The sequence below is a fragment of the Microcaecilia unicolor genome, chromosome 2, assembly GCF_901765095.1.
Source record: "Microcaecilia unicolor chromosome 2, aMicUni1.1, whole genome shotgun sequence".
In the NCBI taxonomy this organism is placed as follows: Eukaryota; Metazoa; Chordata; class Amphibia; order Gymnophiona; family Siphonopidae; genus Microcaecilia; species Microcaecilia unicolor.
In genome coordinates this window covers 630,745,746-630,765,209 of record NC_044032.1, presented here as the reverse complement: position 1 = coordinate 630,765,209, position 19,464 = coordinate 630,745,746, and the positions used below count along the sequence as shown (strand labels likewise).

Sequence of the window (19,464 nt, the reverse complement as noted above, 5' to 3'; positions counted from 1 at the left end):
AGCAGAGAAGGGCGACAAAGATGATACAGGGGATGGGACGACTTCCCTATGAGGAAAGGCTGAAGAGGCTGGGGCTCTTCAGCTTGGAGAAAATGCGGCTGAGGGGAGATATGATAGATAAACCTTGCTTTCTCTACCTCACCAGCTCTCCCTCCACTAGTCCGTTCCCCTCTCTCTCCTTCCCCTCATTCCCTTTCCTCCTTTCCTGAAGTTACTATTGAGGAAACTACACTTCTCCTTTCTTCCTCAAAATGTACCACCTGTTCCTCTGATCCCATTCCCACCCACCTTCTTAATGCCATCTCTCCTACTTTTATTCCTTTTATCTGTCACATTCTCAACCTCTCACTTTCCACTGCGACTGTCCCTGCTGCCTTTAAACATGCTGTGGACACACCTCTCCTTAAGAAGCCTTCACTCGACCCTACTTGTCCCTCTAATTACCGACCCATCTCCCTCCTTCCTTTTCTCTCCAAATTACTTGAGCGTGCTGTTCACCGCCGCTGCCTTGATTTTCTCTCCTCACATGCTATTCTTGACCCACTACAATCTGGTTTTCGCCCTCTCCACTCAACCGAAACTGCGCTTACTAAAGTCTCCAATGACCTATTACTGGCTAAATCCAGAGGTCAATATTCCATCCTCATTCTTCTTGATCTTTCCGCTGCGTTTGACACTGTCGATCACAGCATACTTCTCGATACCCTGTCCTCACTTGGATTCCAGGGCTCTGTCCTTTCCTGGTTCTCTTCCTACCTCTCCCTCCGCACCTTTAGTGTTCACTCTGGTGGATCCTCTTCTACTTCTATCCCTCTGCCTGTCGGCGTACCTCAGGGTTCTGTTCTTGGTCCCCTCCTCTTTTCTACCTACACTTCTTCCCTTGGCTCATTAATCTCATCCCATGGCTTTTCCTACCATCTCTATGCTGATGACTCCCAAATCTACCTTTCTACCCCTGATATCTCACCTTGCATCCAAACCAAAGTTTCAGCGTGCTTGTCTGACATCGCTGTCTGGATGTCTCAACGCCACCTGAAATTAAATATGACCAAAACCAAGCTTCTCATTTTCCCCCCCAAACCCACCTCCCCGCTCCCCCCGTTTTCTATTTCTGTTGATGGCTCTCTCATTCTCCCTGTCTCCTCAGCTCGAAATCTTGGGGTCATCTTTGACTCTTCTCTCTCCTTCTCTGCTCATATCCAGCAGATTGCCAAGACCTGTCGTTTCTTTCTTTACAACATCCGTAAAATCCGCCCCTTTCTTTCCGAGCACTCTACCAAAACCCTCATCCACACCCTTGTCACCTCTCGTTTAGACTACTGCAATCTGCTTTTTGCTGGCCTCCCACTTAGTCACCTCTCCCCTCTCCAGTCGGTTCAAAACTCTGCTGCCCGTCTCATCTTCCGCCAGGGTCGCTTTACTCATACTACCCCTCTCCTCAAGACCCTTCACTGGCTCCCTATCTGTTTTCGCATCCTGTTCAAACTTCTTCTACTAACCTATAAATGTATTCACTCTGCTGCTCCCAAGTATCTCTCCACAATCGTCCTTCCCTACACCCCTTCCCGTGCACTCCGCTCCATGGATAAATCCTTCTTATCTGTTCCCTTCTCCACTACTGCCAACTCCAGACTTCGCGCCTTCTGTCTCGCTGCACCCTACGCCTGGAATAAACTTCCTGAGCCCCTACGTCTTGCCCCATCCTTGGCCACCTTTAAATCTAGACTGAAAGCCCACCTCTTTAACATTGCTTTTGACTCGTAACCACTCGCCTCCACCTACCCTCCTCTCTTCCTTCCCGTCCACATTAATTGATTTGATTTGCTTACTTTATTTATTTTTTGTCTATTAGATTGTAAGCTCTTTGAGCAGGGACTGTCTTTCTTCTATGTTTGTGCAGCGCTGCGTATGCCTTGTAGCGCTATAGAAATGCTAAATAGTAGTAGTAGTAGTAGGTTTATAAGATAATGAGTGGAATGGAATGGGTCGATGTGGAGCGTCTGTTTATGCTTTCCAAAAATACTAGGACAAGGGGGCATGCGATGAAGCTGCAGTGTAGTAAATTTAAAATGAATCGGAGGAAATGTTTCTTCACTCAAGGTGTAGTTAGACTCTGGAATTCGTTGCCGGAAAAAGTGGTTAAGGCGGTTGACTTAGCGGACTTTAAAAAAGGTTTGGACGGCTTCCTGGAGTAAAAAGCCATAGAATGTTATTGAATGGACGTGGGAATAATCCGCTATTTCTGGGATGGGCGGGACAAATTGTTTGTTCTTTTGGCCGCTGTCAGAGACAGGGTGCTGGGCTCGATGGACCCTTGGTCTGTCCCAAAATGGCGATGCTTATGTACTTATGAAGCTGAAGATAAGCAGGACTGGGACTTGGGCAGAAGACAAGCAGGACTGGAACAAGCAGGGCTGGAACTGAAGCTCAGGTCAAATCCAAACTGGAGACAACACAAGACCAGGCACGCACAACTAGTCAGGAAACCTTGTTGCGAAGGCAGTGTATGAGAGTCCCATGGTTCCTTATGGACCTCACTAATGATGTCACATCTTCTCGTACCCTGGAATGAGGGTTTGAACATACTGCAGAATACAGCAGGGGCACCAGGGAGAAGCTAGAATACTGTGACATGAGACTGAGGCTTGGATAGTCTGTGGAAGAAGGCTAGAATGCTGGAACATCAGAGTGAGGCTTGGATAATGTCTGGAATGAAGCAGGGAAACAGGCAGCAGAGGTATCAACACAAGAGGGTGCAGTGCCAGGGAGGTGGTCTGGAGAAGCCGTGGAGCCTGGCCCCTTGAAGAAAAGGTGAGTCAGGATGTGGAGGCAAAGCCACAGATGTGACACTGTGGTACTGTTCGTGCTGTGTTTCAGTATTTCAATTATCAATCATTGACAATTCTCCTATCTGGGAGAGAGGCTGATCACAGACACAGACCCACTCTGTGTATACAGAATCCCTAATCCAGCTCAGTGCAACTGTGATTGATTTGTTTTATCTTGTCATCAACTGTATTAAATAATGAATGGGATTAAGGATTGGAGTCTATTCTCGGTAACAATCAGCCCCAAGGTCTAAGTCTCTGAATAGACTGTTTTTAACATTGAATTGAGGTCAGAAGAATTCTGAGACCACAGCTATTCACTTTTTAATAATCCCCCACTCTCCAGAGGGCCAGCTGCAGGAAGCTAGGGTGGGTGGCCAGGTATGAACTATCAAGCAGGTAGGCACTAGTGCACAAAACTCTCCCACACCCCAACCCAAAGCTTCTTGCTTGTGCTTTTCTTTTTCCCCATTTCCCAGTTCCAGTGATCCTCCCATCCCCTTTCCCAAAGCCAACAGAAAAACACACGCTTCATACCCACCCCCTTGCTAGCTACTGCCTGTACCAAACTGTTTCCTCCATGGCAGCACATGGTAGGGACGGGCAACTAGAAAATTTTGTTTCATGTCATTGCCCGTGTCATTTATGGGAATTTTTGTTTGTTAAGGTTTTTCTATTTTGTCAGTTTCTGATGATAGTGCACACTCTTTGGAAACAGTGCGCATCATGTGGTTAGTGCAGTGGGCTGAGAACCTGGGGAATCGGGCTTGATTCCCACTGCAGCTCCTTGTAACCCTGGGCAAGACATTTAACCTTCCATTGCCCCAGGTACAAACAGTTAGATTGAATTTGTGAGCCCACTAGGACTAGGGAAAAGTACTTGCATATAATAAATGTAATCCGCTTTGACTATAGGTATGGAAGAAAGTGGGATGTTTGACCACGGAAATACAAGACCTGGAGAGATGGATCTTAAAAATACTTGTTTATTGATGAATAAAAGACTCGACACAACCGTTGTGTTTCGGCCGTTAGGCCTGCATCAGGAGTCTCACTCGACGGTGTTCCATATAGTGGGTCTCAGACATTGGAATTCAGCTGATGTATGCGTTGGGAGACACTTGATGTGATAATCTATGAAGTGGGTCTTTAAAAAGACCTTTATGAAAGAACTTGCGCGTAAACAAAACAAAATGGAACACCGTCGAGTGAGACTCCTGATGCAGGCCTAACGGCCGAAATACAACGGTTGTGTCGAGTCTTTTATTCATCAGTAAACAAGTATTTTTAAGATCCATCTCTCCAGGTCTTATATTTCCGTGGTCAAACATCCCACTTTCTTCCATACCTGTGTTCTCCCGTGGGGCGTTCGAGTGCTCCGCTGAACAGCGGATTTTTTTGAACACTTATCCGCTTTGACTATACCACAGAAAGGCAGTATATCAAATCCCATTACCCTTACCCTTTAGAGGCCAACCAAATTTTGGTTTTAGCTTTGGCACCAAAACTGGCCCAAAATTTGTGTTCGGTGTTGCTTTAGTTTTGGCCAAATATACTAGTGCATTTTCGGCTAGAATCAAAACTTTATGGTGGTTCTATCCCCCCCCCCCCCCACCATGCACAGAATGAGCCTCCTCCCTCCCCCCAACACCTGCAGAGCAAGCTCTCCTCACCTCTCCTGGGCCTACCATCCATCCCTGGTGGTTTTAGAGGGTGGTTGGGGAAAGGAGTGAATCCTAATCACTTTTGCCTGTGTCCTCTCTGCTGCCGGAGGTTGCAGCAGCCAATTTATTTACACATTCTTTTCTCCGAGGACAAGCAGGCTGCTTGTTCTTACGACTGGGTTGACGTCCACGGCAGCCCCCTCCAACTGGGAAAAAACTTTGCGGGAGGTCCCGCACGCAGGGCACGCCCACCGCGCGTCCGTCTTCCCGCCCGTGCGCGACCGTTCCCGCTCAGTTTTTTTCCTTTCCGTGCTGGAGAGAGACGTGTCTTCGTCCCTCTCCTAGTCAGCCCCGGAAACCGGATTGTGGCCTAGCCCGTGTTTTTCTTTTCTTCTTGTTACGCGTTCGCGTTTCCTTTTCTTTTCGTGTTTAAATTTAAAAAAAAAAACAATAGTAGAGAAGTTTTTCCCTCGTCATTCTTAGTCGCGAGGGCGCGTCGTCGCGTTTCTTTTCTTTTTCAGGTGTGCTTTTCACCGCCACAATTGACGATTTTGACTTCGCCGACGCGATTTTCCCGTTGATGTCCTCGACGGTCCCGAGCGGATTCAAGAAGTGTGGTCGGTGCGGCCGGCAGATCTCGCAGACCGATACTCACGCTTGGTGTCTCCAGTGCAGCAGTCAATTTATTTATTTATTTATACATTCTTGTATCCCACTATTAGCCAAAAACTAATTTCGGTTCAAAGTGGCTTACAATTTACATTTTGGTGGAGTTACAATAGTGTTGTGCAATGTGGAGAGGGCATCTATTCATAGAGTTTTTGAAGAGATAGATTTGAAATGGAAAAGGTAGTGTAGCTTTTGTGTTCAATTGTAGAGTTTTGGTGACGTTTATTCATCCAGTTTTTGAAGGGTAGATTTGAAAGAAATAAGTACATAAGTACATAAGTAGTGCCATACTGGGAAAGACCAAAGGTCCATCTAGCCCAGCATCCTGTCACCGACAGTGGCCAATCCAGGTCAAGGGCACCTGGCACGCTCCCCAAACGTAAAAACATTCCAGACAAGTTATACCTAAAAATGTGGAATTTTTCCAAGTCCATTTAATAGCGGTCTATGGACTTGTCCTTTAGGAATCTATCTAACCCCTTTTTAAACTCCGTCAAGCTAACCGCCCGTACCACGTTCTCCGGCAACGAATTCCAGAGTCTAATTACACGTTGGGTGAAGAAAAATTTTCTCCGATTCGTTTTAAATTTACCACACTGTAGCTTCAACTCATGCCCTCTAGTCCTAGTATTTTTGGATAGCGTGAACAGTCGCTTCACATCCACCCGATCCATTCCACTCATTATTTTATACACTTCTATCATATCTCCCCTCAGCCGTCTCTTCTCCAAGCTGAAAAGCCCTAGCCTTCTCAGCCTCTCTTCGTAGGAAAGTCGTCCCATCCCCACTATCATTTTCGTCGCCCTTCGCTGTACCTTTTCCAATTCTACTATATCTTTTTTGAGATACGGAGACCAGTACTGAACACAATACTCCAGCTATCTTTGTGATTAGCTGTAGAATTTTTTTTAAGAGGTAGGTTTTCATTTCTTTTCTGAATTGGAGGAGAGTTGTGATGCTTCTTATGGTTTTTGGTATTGAGTTCCACCATTTGGAACCCTGAAAGCTAAATCCTGCTGTGTAGATAGTTTTGCAGATGGTGTTTCTGCAGTCGGGTAGATGTAGGAGTAGGTAGTTTCTGTTTACTGGACTGGCATTCCTTCAGTATAATAAGCATATATTTGGGTGCCATTCCAAATAGTATCTTGAAGATTAGGGATTTTAGGATTGGAGCCAGCATGGACATTGTTCCTGCCCCGACCACCCACTAGGACCACCAGGGATTGGCGGAAGGCGAGGGGGACTTGCTCTGTGCGTGCAGGGGAGGGAGGGAGGGAGCTCATTCTGTATGTGTGGGAGTGGCAGCTTGTTCCATGCAGGGGGGCGAGGCTAAGCTGCCAGTTTCGGTTTCAACGTAGGCTGAAACCAAGTGGCAAATTTCAGCCACAGATTCAGTTTTGGCCAAAACCGAAGAGCCGGTTTGGATCGGCCTCTATTCCCTTTTGTGTATGTGTGGTGGTTCCACTGTCAGGAAAGAGTGCACACTCATTTGGAAACAGTATGCTCTGTTTCCACATATCCCCTAATTCTATATCGTGCACAAATTAGGTGCCTAATTTTAGGCACTCAAATGAAAGTTAGGTGCCCAAACTGCACTTAGGTGCTATTCTATAAGAGAGTGCCTAAGTGCTTTAGCGTGTAGTATGCTTTTAGTGGATGTATTTTTATTTAATTATATTCTTTGTATTTTTCCTACTTCTTTTCTATCATTGTTTGTAGTTCTTTTCAATTTTATAATTATATTTTATTGTAAACCGCTCAGATAGTGCGCTCTGGGGTGGTATATCAAGACTGAATAAAAGGGGTGTATATTTAGCAGGGCATAGGCAGGTTATATACTTAGAGTACTGTAAGTTGCGTGCTGAGGTACCAACATCTGCTGGCACCCAAATGCCAGCTTAGGCTCCAGTCTATAACACAATCTGGGTGCCCAGACGCCATTCTAGAATGCTACCTTAGCGCACAGATCTTGAGCACCTAGGGCCCGATACTGGGACCGCGGGAGAGAGCCCAGCTAACTCCCACGGTCGGCAGTGAACCCGTAAACTCAATGCTAGGGCCATATATACAGCAACCGGCACTGAATTTCTAGGTTTTTTTGGCCACTAAAAACATAGCCAGTTAAGCCGATAGTCACAGGGTGACTGGCTATGTTATAGCAGTCAAAGACAGGCGTGTTCTTTACGCAGGTCCATCTGGCCACTAAACTTAGCCGGTCAGTCAATGAATATTGGCATTAACCAGCTATGTCACGCGACATAGCTTGTGACCGGGCTCGCCGCTAAACGGTAATATTCAGCTGAGATAGCCGGCTACGGTGTTTGGTATCGAGTTCCACCATTTGGAACCACTCCTGGCTGGTTAAATAGTTTTAAATATCGTCCGGCTCATTTTTAGCACGCTTTATAGAACTGTTCCGTTAATACACACTACTATATCAATGAACATCAAAACGCGAATCATTTGGTAACGACATGCAATGACATAGGGTGTATCGTTGACATTTTAAACGGCTTTGCCAGCGGCCCTGCTATCGGTCCCTTGGTTCAGCAGCTTTCTGGCAGGGCTCTAAAGAATAATCATGCATTTAGTCAGGTAACAAACCATCTTTTATATTTATTAACATCACTTTATTTCTACATGTCAGAGGTCTGTACAGTTTGTGAAAGAGAAATAAGCAATGTTCAATGTACAAACAGCAGAAAACTAGAAAAATCTGAAGAACATGGAGCAAGCTCCAGTAAAGTACACAGTACAGGTTGGGAATCAGTGAGGATGAGTTAAACAAGAAAATAAAATACTCTATTTTTTTTTAAACAAACAGTATATATATATCTATCTATATATATGTATATATATACATATACATACATATATATATATTTTTTATATATATCTTTTTTTTACAGCTCATAAACCCAGTGATAACTGTATTTGTATAAAAAACATATTTACAAATAACCATTTTACACATTACATGTACATCAGCACCATAGTAAAAAAAAAAAATCTATTAAAACCTACTTCTCTAGTACTTGGTCCCAATATGGAGTATTTGGAGGAAGCTATAAAAAGAAAACAGTGATTTTGTCCTCACTCTAGAGCTTTAAAGCTCCTTATATTACTGCACAAGTTCCATTTCACATAAAAAAGCTAATTTCACCAGTTGGAGGAGGTCTATCTACTGAAATTTTCCTGTTTTAGCCCTCCCCCTCCCCCCACCATGCCTGATTCACTTACAGTACTGGGAGGAGGGGCACCTTCCGCTATTTCTGCTTCCAGCCTGCTACCCCCCTCCCCCCCCCAGCATACATAGACAAAACAGATCTGTCACATGCTCAAACCTTCTCTCCCTTTGATATATTGGTTCTCAGTTCAGTCCTTGGGACACACCCAGACAGTCAGATTTTCAGGATACCCAAAATATATATGTGTGAGATAGATCTGCATACAATGGAGGCAGTGTATGCAAATCTACCTCATGCAGATTCATTGTGCATATCTTGAAAACCAGACTGGCTAGCAGGCTCATTTTCGAAAGAGAAGGACACCCATCTTTCGACACAAATCGAAAGATGGGCATCCTTCTCATAGGATCGCCCAAATCGGCATAATCGAAAGCCGATTTTGGGCATCCCCAACTGCTTTCCGTCGCGGGGTTGGCCAAAGTTCACGGGGGCGTGTCGGAGGCGAGATGGGGGGATCCTGGAACTCGAAGGGAGGGACCTTGGAACTCAGAGGGGGGGACCCTGGAACTCAGAGAGAGGGAAAGGGGAGGGAGGGGGCCTGGAACTCGAAGGGAGGGAGGGAGGGAGGGGGGCCTGGAACTGGGAGGGAGGTGGGCCTGGAACTTGGAGGGAGGTGGAGGGGGGAGAGGGAGGGAGGTGGAGGAGGACAGGGGAGGGGGACAAGGGGGAGTGGGAGTGGGAGGGGGGAATGCAACACCTGTAAAAAAAATAAAAAATTCAGCACCCCCCAATTATTTTTAAAAGTTGGCTCCTATGACCATCCTGCATTCTTTACAGTTGTTGGCCAGATTGGCAAAGTCATGTGGGGGAAATTTGGGGGCTTATGAAAGGCATATCAGAAACCAACCCGCAAGATGCATTATACTAATGTTTGAAGAAATTTCGTGCCCTGAATTAGTGTGAAGTTTTCCCATGGGGACTTTGATCTTTAACTTGGATTAACTTGGAAAGAAAACTAAACTAAACTAGATATTGTTTCTATTCCATAATGATTTCAGGAATCCTTTTTTTTTTTTTTTTAATTATTATTATTATTTTTTTATCATTTTTATTGAGTTTTCAAGAAAATTTAAACCAATATAACATACAACAACATAGTGTATGTTTTTTTTAATGTGTTTATTATTATTATAACTTAAGAAGCAAAAGACTAATTCCACATAGTAGTGGCTGAAATGCAGTGGTGTCCCAACCTCTGGACCAAAGGGAAATATCTGAAGTTAAAACCCACCCCCTTTAGACAGTTCTGATTGCCGGAAGTTGGGTTGGTTGGTGGCAATGTTCTGTCACCTAGGATGTGATAACTTTGTTACTGGTTTATCTGTATTTCTTCTACTAGTAAAGTAGTACGGATCTTAGCTCAGATCACCAGAGGATCTTAACTACGTCTTGCCTTCTTGTCTAGCTGCTGCCAAGCTACCTGAGAATCTTAGGTAGACATGGACTGTCTTCTCTGCTAGTTCACGTGTCTTTCTGACTACGGACAGGGCTGCGTGCCTTGACCTCTCCACTCAGATATAGCCTATAGTGCATGCCCTGGGCCTCGTCCCTTGCTCCTCATTTCAGTTTGATTTTAACTTCCTTTGGACCCACTAAGTTCAGCACATTTATGTCCTGTGGATAAATTATGTGCAACCACTCGGCAGCGTAAGTGGTTTTCATACCATGTTGAATACCTCACTTCACATTCTTGATGTTGTACCTTTCATAATAATTACAGCAGTAAGGTTTGAAAATAAACACACCATTCTGTAAGAATCCTTTTCCACTGACCACACACAGATGTCACATATTTTTCTGGCCTTTTCCTCCCTTCAGAACATACTGCTGTGGACTCAGGACTGCTTCGTAACTTTGACAATGATGCGTTGGTTGCTTCTGCAACCAGCTGAAGTTCATCTCAGCTACATGATAAAAGACCTAGGATGAAAACACATCCTGTTTCCACTCAAACAGAATTATATTTAACTGTACAAGTCCATCTTTTATGGGTTCCCAAATAACTCATCAAGTTCTTGAATCCACTCATCAGCTGCTCCTCCTTTAATGATGGAGTCTACAAGGTTGGGACTTTCACCAATACCTGGAAAAGAGCCTCCAGCTCCTTCACTGTAACTGTAAGACATGTCCTGACTGGGATTCCGATCATAGCTTTGTCCATGGTTACTCTGACCAAAGTTACCATCTGGGATATGTTGGTTGGTGGTCTGATTAAAACCAGTCAGATTGGGAACTCCCTGGTTCATGCCAGGTACTAGTGACCGTGCTTGGTTAGTTCCTTGTTGTCCAGGCAGTGGCTGAATCATTTGTCGCCCCATGGATGGATTCAAGGCTCTTACTGTTCCTGTGCCATCTAAAATTGTCTGGTTGAGTCCTTGTGAAAAGTGTTGCTTGGCCATCCTTGGTTGTCCAGGCTGCATTGGATAGACTGGGCCATTACTGTATGGCACAATTTCTGCATTAGTTCTTCCTGGCATGCCTTGCAAGCTTTGTTGCTGCCAGTTTTGTGTGCCTTGGGAAACAGTAGCTCCCATTACGGTTTGAAGTCTTGGAGCTTGGGATCGAGACATGGCCTGGCCAACTGCAGGCCCTTTCATCTGATGATGTTGTTGGGCCATAGCTGAGTTCACTAGAATACTTTGACTAAACCCTCTGACCATTCCTGCACCCAGCGCAGAAGCAGGCTGCCTTGGTCCCTGGCTTGAGTTATGTGCTATACTCATGTTGCTTTGGCTTGGGTGCTGCAACATTTGGTTCATTCCTGTGCTCATGCTGTACATTCCTGGCTGGCTGGCTGATGCATTGCTATATGGAGCCATTCCCAGTTCAGGCTGGGCAGTTGTTGTCGGCATTGTGCCAGGATTCTGGGAGGGCCCCATTGGCATCATGCCTGCATTTTGGACCATCATTCTTGACGATCTCATGTTCTGAAGGGCCACTTGGTTTCTTGCCATTGCTATATCTTGTGGAGAACCTAGAGAAAGCAAATGAAATATGGTTACACATCAAAAACTGCATCTACTATGACTAACAGAATTAAGTTTTTCAAGGAGACTACCACACATGTATTTTTTTGGCTATGAGTTATCCCCCTGCTCCTTTGGGTTTCCAATTTAATCGGAACTGGCCCCCACTGGGTTAAATTGCCCAGGGCCGCTGAGAGACAAAGCCGGGCCTGGGGCAAACACCCCCCCGGGCCTGTCCCCTTTTGGGTCCGCCCCCCTCTGGGCAGGTCCGCTCCCCTCTGGGCCCACCCCACTTACTTGTCCTGCTCTGCCTCCTGACACTGTGCACAGCAAAGTTCCCCAGGACCCGGCGCTACCATTGCAGTGCTCTCTTGTTCCTGTGCGCGGCAGCGCCACAGAGCAGAATCCTTCCTTCAGCGTCCAAAGAGGCTGTTTGGATGCAGCAGAAAGGAAGTACTCTGCTCTGCGGCGCTGCCATGCACAGCATCAGAAGAGCAATGCTAGCGCCGGGCGGGCCCCCCTTGGATGCCAGGCCCTGGGGAATTTTGCCCCCTCCCCCCTCTCGGCGGCCCTGAAAGTGCCATAAGCCTTCATTAGTAGCCACACCGAATGTTCTCATATTTTATATCCTCCATCAAACTCACTTAGTCCAGTCACTGCAGATATATTTAGATACCCTTTTTTTTTTTTTTGTTTACAGCTAATGGAGGTAATTCTATAACAAGTTAACAAAATTAACACACCCTATTTGTGCAGGCAGCAGTGGCATGCCAGATGACTAATTCTGGGTGGGCCTGAGACCAAGTGGGTAGGCATGAAATTTTCTCTCCACTCCCAACCTTTTCCTCGCTCTCTGTCTCCTCCTCTCTTCCACAGTACCTCTCAAACTGAAAATATAAATACTTGAGCTGGTGGGATACCTAAGCCGTGCCAGCTGAAAACCTCCTCTCAACTAGATCTCTTTCAAGCTGGACAACTGGCAGGAGTGTCCCTGTGCTACACTGCCAGCTCTGGTGGGGGGTAGGAAGTGTCAGGGGCAGCAGCCCAGGGACACTGCTGCCCGGCTTGAAAAAGATCTGGCCTGCAGGAGGTCTGCAGCTGGCAGAGCTTAGAGACTCTCACCAGCCACATCAAGGTTGTACCAATTTTGAGTGGGCCTGAGAACAAAATGTGAGTGGGCCCCAGCCCTCCTGCGGCTATACCACAAGCAGGCAGTGAACCAATTCCATGAGAACATTTATGTGCATAAGTGTTCTTATAGAATTCTACTGTAAACCATTGGTGCACCTATATGGGCTTAATGGACCTTTGGTCTTTCCCAGTATGGCAATACATATGTACTTATGTAGGCACACATATCTACGTCAGGTCTATGGCTGGTGCTCCTGCCCACTGTACACTTGGAATATGTACCACCAGCCTTGATGCTAACCAAATTTTGGTTTCGGATATTGTGCCGAAATTGGCTCAAAATCTTTTTTTGTGTCCAGTTTTGGCCAAAAGGCTATGGCCATGGTTTGAATTTTGGCTAAAACAGATGGTGTGTTTTCAGTGAAAGTCAAAAATGTGTGCCTTGTCCTATTTGTCTCCTTCCCTCCCCCCTCCCCTCTGAACAGGAGTTGCCTCTCCCCACCCCGCCATCCACCTGTAGATGTCCCCAGGGGGCCTATCTTATAAACCCTGGTGGTTTAGGAGTGTAGTCAGGGTAGGAATGATCCCATGAATATATGCTTCCATAAACCTACCCAGTCTGTCCATCCATGTCATCTACTCTCCCTATCACTCCTTTAGAGATGCTTGTCCCAAGCTCTCTTGAATTCAGATACTACTTTTCTCTCTACCACTTCCACCGGGAGGCCGTTCCATGAATTCACCACCCTTTCCGGGAAGAAGTATTTGCTCAGGTTACTTCTGAGTCTATCTCTGGGGTGCCCTGCTAGCTTTTCACAGGTAAGACTACACTTATATGGATAACTGCTAGTATTATATACATTTACGTGCGCTAGGGGCATGCAAATGCAGCTGCCTACTTTAGAGAATGACCCTTACAGGGGGCAAATCTACAATTGGATGCCACAATTTAGGTGCCAAGGTGGGGCACGTTGAGCGCTAAGGGCTGGATTCCGTATATGATACTCAAAATTTGGTGCCAAAAAACAATCAGTGCTGAACTGTATTTTATAATAAGTGTTCCGGGATGGGCATCCTTTATAGATGGTCTGTAGCTCCGAGATCTGCTCTTAACTTTGGGTGTGAGGAATTACACCAACTGAAACCAGGTGTAAACCCCAAACACAAACTGTATGTGGATCCGCACTATTCTGTAACATTGCACACATCTTAAGGAAACGCCCCCCCCCCGACCCATCCACGTCCCTCCCATCGTTACGCCCCTTTTGCAGATTCACGGAAACACGTAGGTGCTAAATGGGCGTATACGTGTGTTTTCACGCGGATGTGCTGCTTCTGCCCTGTTTCGGTTCCTTGCATCCGTTAGAACGCTTTATAGGTGCGGAAGTAGCGCTAGGCGCCATGCATTAGAATTCCCCCGTGACTGGATACAAGTATCTAGATGGTGAGATTCCTTTATAGAATACTAGTGGAACCATGCTTGTTTCCTCAACAATGAAACGGGCCCTAGGTAGGCTGTCCTATCAGCTTTTGTTTTCTCTCTACCTTGCCCTCCCCTCCATGTCCAGTGAGTCTTCCCTCCTCTCCATCCTCAGCGATTCTCTCCTCTACTATCTTCCCATCCCATCCATCAATTCTCCTCTGCCCTGCCCTATCCTCCCCTTCCTTCCTTCCTCCCTCCCACCCACCCACCAATCGATTCACTCCTCCCCTCGATTTGTACCTGAACGTTCTCTGGCTGGCTGGCGCAGGCTTCCGTTCGTAACATCCCTCCTGATGTCAGCTTGCCTCCAGCGTTCCCTTCCCTCTCCCTGTTCTGCCCTCTGACGTCATTATGTTTTGATGCGAGGGCGGGACAATGAGTGGGACTGGATGTTATGAACCCAAGCATCCAGACTTAGAACGTTGGAGGTGCAAATTATTATATAGGACTAGAGTAAGTCAGCATCAATGCGCATGTGTTTATGAGCGCCCACCACATATGCCATGTCAGTAGTAGGTGTAAATGCACACACCTAGATGGAACACTTTACATGCATAAACGTTGGCTCCACCTATGTCCCTCCCCTGTGAATGACCCCTCGCTTTTATGTGTTAAGCGAGATAGGCACATCATTTATAGAACAGCACTGACCACTCGCCTAGCGCTTATTATTTTATTTATTTTTTATTTTATTGCATTTGTATCCCACATTTTCCCACCTTTTTGCGGGCTCAGTGTGGCTTACAGTACATTATGATTGGTGGAAATACAATTTGTTACAATTCAGGTTATGGATTACATTGAGGAATTAAACGTGGCAAAATCAAAATCAATAAGGAATAAATCAATTGAAAAGAACATTGGGACATTGGAAGGGAACAACAGGAAATTAAGGGCGTTTTCTGTGAGTAGAGGTGTGAGTGTGGTGAGATTAGGGGTTGAGGGTTATAAGTGGATATGTTGATGTATGAATGAGCAGTGAGTGTGAGCTTTAGGTGTTTTGGTTCTTTCCATAGATTTTATCAAAAAGATGTGTCTTCAATGACTTACGGAAATTGGTTTGTTCATAGATCGTTTTCAAGTTCCGCGGCAGTTCGTTCCAGAACTGCATGCTCATGTAAGAAAAGGTTGATGCGTGCAGCTTCTTTTATTTCAGGCCCTTGCAGTTAGGGAAGTGGAGGTTGAGGAAGGTTCGGGATGATCTTTTAGCGTTTCTGGGTGGTAAGTCAATTAGCTCAGACATGTAGGTTGGGGCTTCGCCGTGGATGATTTTGTGGACTAATGTGCATATTTTGAAGGTAATACGTTCCTTGAGTTCAGCACTTTCATACTTTGCTTACCGGCACAAGTGTATAATTGCCCGTGTGAGTGCTACCATTCTACCCACCTGATTTTTAAAACTGTTTAACCGGCCAGGAATGGCTCCTGGCCGGTTAAATAGTACTTAAACAGCTAAAGCATCTGGGGCTCTTCAGCTTGGAGAAAGATGGCTGAGGTCTATAAAATAATGAGTGGAGTGGAACGGGTAGACGTGAAGCATCTGTTTACGCTTTCCAAAAATACTAGGACTAGGGGGGCATGCGATGAATCTACAAAGTAGTTAATTTAAAACAAATCAGAGAAAATATTTCTTCACTCAACGTGTAATTCAACTTTGGAATTCGTTGCCAGAAAATGTAGTAAAGGCGGTTAGCTTAGCAGAGTTTAAAAAAGGGTTGGCCGGCTTCCTAAAGGAAAAGTCCATAGACCGTTATTAAATGAACTTGGGGAAAATCCACTATTTCTGGGATAAGCAGTATAAAATGTTTTGTACATTTTTGGGATCTTGCCAGGTATTTGTGACCTGGATTGGCCACTGTTGGAAACAGGATTCTGGGCTTGATGGACCTTTGGTCTGTCCCAGTATGGCAATGCTTATGTATTTATGAGATAGGCAGTCATCTCCCGCTGAGTATTGCTGGTAAGCGCTTAGGGCCAGATTCTATATATGGCGCCTATAAAATCCACACGGAAAACATTTCTGCCTAAGCATATTCTATAAGTGGTGCCTAACTTAGGCACAGTATATAGAATACACTTAATTGATATCCTAGTGCCTAAAACTATGCAACTCCATTTACATCAATGAAAACGTGGCATAAATCACGGCGTGTAGATTTAGGAGAATTGGGCCATATTCTATAACTACACATGTGAAAATTCTGGAATGCTCACAAAATGCCTATTTCCCTGCCCTTAACCGTGCCCCTTTGTGCCTGCACGCGTTAGAATTTAGGCGCAGTACATTACAGAATATGCTTAGCAAGTTATGCGCCTAAATTCTAATTATTGCCAATTAGTGCTCATTATTGCTTGTTAAGTGCTGTTAACAACGTCGATTGGTTTGTTAAGACGATTTAAGTTATGCACGTTGTTTCAAAACACGTCTAGATTTTGGCATGGAATGCTAGGTGCGCTATACAGAATCCGAGAGTTACATAAGTACAAAAGTATTGCCATACTGGGACAGACTGAAGGTCCATCGAGCCCAGCATCCTATTTTCAACAGTGGCCAACCCAGGTCACAAATACCTGGCAAGATCCCAAAAAAGTACAAAACATTTTATGCTACTTATCCTAGAAATAAGCAGTGGATTTTTCCCCAAGTCCATTTTAATAATGCTCTATGGACTTTTCCTTTAGGAAGCCATCCAAACCTTTTTTAAACCTTGCTAAGCCATCTGCTTTTACTACATTCTCTGGCAACAAATTCCAGAGCTTAATTACACATTGAGTGAAGAAAGATTTTCTCCGATTCGTTTTAAATTTACTACTTTGTAGCTTTATCACATGCCCCCTAGTCCTAGTATTTTTGGAAAGAGTAAACAAACGATTCACGTCTACCTGTTCCACTCCAGTCATTATTTTGTAGACCTCTATCATATCTCCCCTCAGCCGTCTCTTCTCCAAGCTGAAGAGCCCTAGCTGCTTCAGCCTTTCCTCATAGGGAAGTAGTCCCATCCCCTTTTCTCTGTACCTTTTCTAATTCCACTATATCTTTTTTGAGATGCAGTGACCAGAATTGAACATAATATTCGAGGTGCGGTCGCACCATGGAGTGATACAAAGGCATTATAACGTCCTCATTTTTTGTTTTCCAGCTGACAGATGGTTATATCACGTGATATAACAGGCTATACGCCAATATTCAGTGCATCACCAGCTAAGTTTGTCAGCCAAATTAGGCTGCCAAAATAGCTGGCATATCTTTGGACAGTTTAAAGTTAACCGGCCAGTGGTGAATATCGGCTTGGCCAGTTAAATTTAAACCAGAAAAAAAAAACAGCAAGATATTCAAAGCTGGTCACCAGGAACAGCCTAGCATTGAATATGCAGGTTCAGCCCCTGACCACGGGAGGCAGTCCGGCTACTTCCTGCGGTTTTGATTTTCGGCCCCAACACATTTAAGTGTGAAATGAAAACGGTAATGGAATTCATACATGCGTGAGATAAACACAAAGGAATCCTGTTTAGAAGGAATGGATCTATGGAATCTTAGCGGACATTTGGGTGGCAACGCCGGTATTTGGAGAATAAAACCGGTGCAGGGCGGACTTCTACGGTCTGTGCCCTGAGAAAGGCAGGGACAAATCAAACTCGGATATACATATAAAGTATTACATACCATGTAAAATGAGTTTATCTTGTTGGGCAGACTGGATGGACCATACAGGTCTTTATCTGCCGTTATTTACTATGTTACTATGTTAAATTTAGGTGCCAGGTTAAAGAATGAGGGGAATAGTGTCCCAAAGACCAAAGGTCAGTACTCTGCCCACTCAGCTTTTCTCAGGTGGTAGTTTGTGCTGGAAATAATGCACATCCTATATAATAATTCTCACCTCCAACGTTCTGAAGCTGCCTGGCTTCTGCTGGAGGTAGTCTGCTAGGTGCAGTAGATCAAAGTGACATAAGTGCCACTGATTGGCTGCGCCTCGGGTGAAGTCACCAGCCCAACGCCCAGCAACAAACCGCGACCCAGCCAGCAGCAAACAGCAACCCAGGCAGGGGGAGGAGTAGGGAAACACGCGTGTTTCCCTACTCCTCCCCCTGCCTGGGAATCAGCTGTCAGTGCGCCGCTCCCTGCCACTTCGGAGCAAGTGGCAGGGAGCGGGGCAACACAGACACCCCCCCTTCGCCGCATCACCAAATCTGATGTCAGACGCACGCACAGAAACTTGGACAGAAGATCAATGAGGAAGCAACGCGCGAAGGCCAGAACAGGACTTTGGCTGACGGGGGTTGGGGTCCCCCATCAGCACAGGTACTCGATGGCGGCAGGGGACGGTTTTTGGCGAGAAGGGGGGATCGACAGGGTCGCGGAAGGGGGGTACAGGGGTCCGTAATGTGGAGGGGGGTGTGTGTGTGTTGAAAACGGAGAGAGGGCGGAGTCTGGAACTCGGTGGGAGAGGCGTGAGGTGGCCTTGAACTGGGTGGGTGGCAGGCCAGGGAGGGTGGGGGATTGCTTTGCTAGCGCCCATTTCCTTGCCTTAAGAAACGGGCCTTTTTTACTAGTAAAATAATACTGATAGGAATGTTTGTGCTGCCAGTTTCTTGGCTGTTTCTCACTGATGCTCTGTCAATCTGACTCAGACTCTTAAAGGCTCAGACCAGGGGCGTATCTGGACTCTGGCGGTAGGGGGGGCCAGAGCCAGAGAGAGGGGGCACATTTTAGCCCCCCCCAACGACCCCCCCCCCCCGCCGCCACTGCCAGAACCTCCCCACCAACGACTCTCCACCCTCCCCCCCCCCGCCGTCAACCCTCCCCCGCTGCCGTTGTTTACCTTTGCTGGCGGGGGACCCCAACCCCCCGCCAGCCGAGGTCCGCTTGCCGTCTTTTAAGATAACGTGCTGGAACGTCAGACTTCGAACTGGATTGAATAGTCAACTACAGCACGGCCACGGAGGCCGAAGAACTTTAAAGATGTCGGGTCGGCTGGCGGGGGTTGGGGTCCCCCGCCAGCTGAAGAAATATCTTAAAAGGCGGCAAGCGGACCTCGGCTGGCGGGGGGTTGGGGTCCCCCGCCAGCAAAGGTAAACAACAGTAGCGGGGAGGGTTGACGGCGGTAGGGGGGTCCAGGGCAAAATCTGCAGGGGCCCAGGCCCCTGTGGCCCCACGCAGATACGCCCCTGGCTCAGACAGAACTGACCAACAGGAAATGGCTGGTTGAGGAAGGCCAGTATCACATCTGCATGCTTCTTTTTTTTTTAATTTTCTTTATCAAAACAGGCAGAATATAGGGCACTAAAATGCCAACTGTTTCTTACATGTATGCATCATGTAATTCCATTTATCACATAATCCTGGCAATAAATAAAAAGGTCTTATAGAACACCTCTATTTTTATATCAACAGTAAGATTTAAACAACCCTTCCCACTTAAGCCAAAGCAAACACCATCTGTAGACACTTTTCCCCATGTAACACTTGATGGC

At 46.0% G+C, this 19,464-nt stretch overlaps 1 protein-coding gene across 1 annotated transcript in view; it reads right to left on the bottom strand.

Annotated features, from left to right (window-relative positions):
* Positions 1–9,532: 9,532 nt before the first annotated feature.
* Positions 9,533–19,464, bottom strand: part of MAML3 (mastermind like transcriptional coactivator 3) — a 978,339-nt gene continuing 968,407 nt past the window's right edge. The window contains exon 5 of the mRNA XM_030191709.1: positions 9,533–11,383. Coding sequence (XP_030047569.1) covers positions 10,395–11,383 — 989 coding nt within the window. The 3' untranslated portion in view covers positions 9,533–10,394. The remainder of the gene's footprint in view (positions 11,384–19,464) is intronic.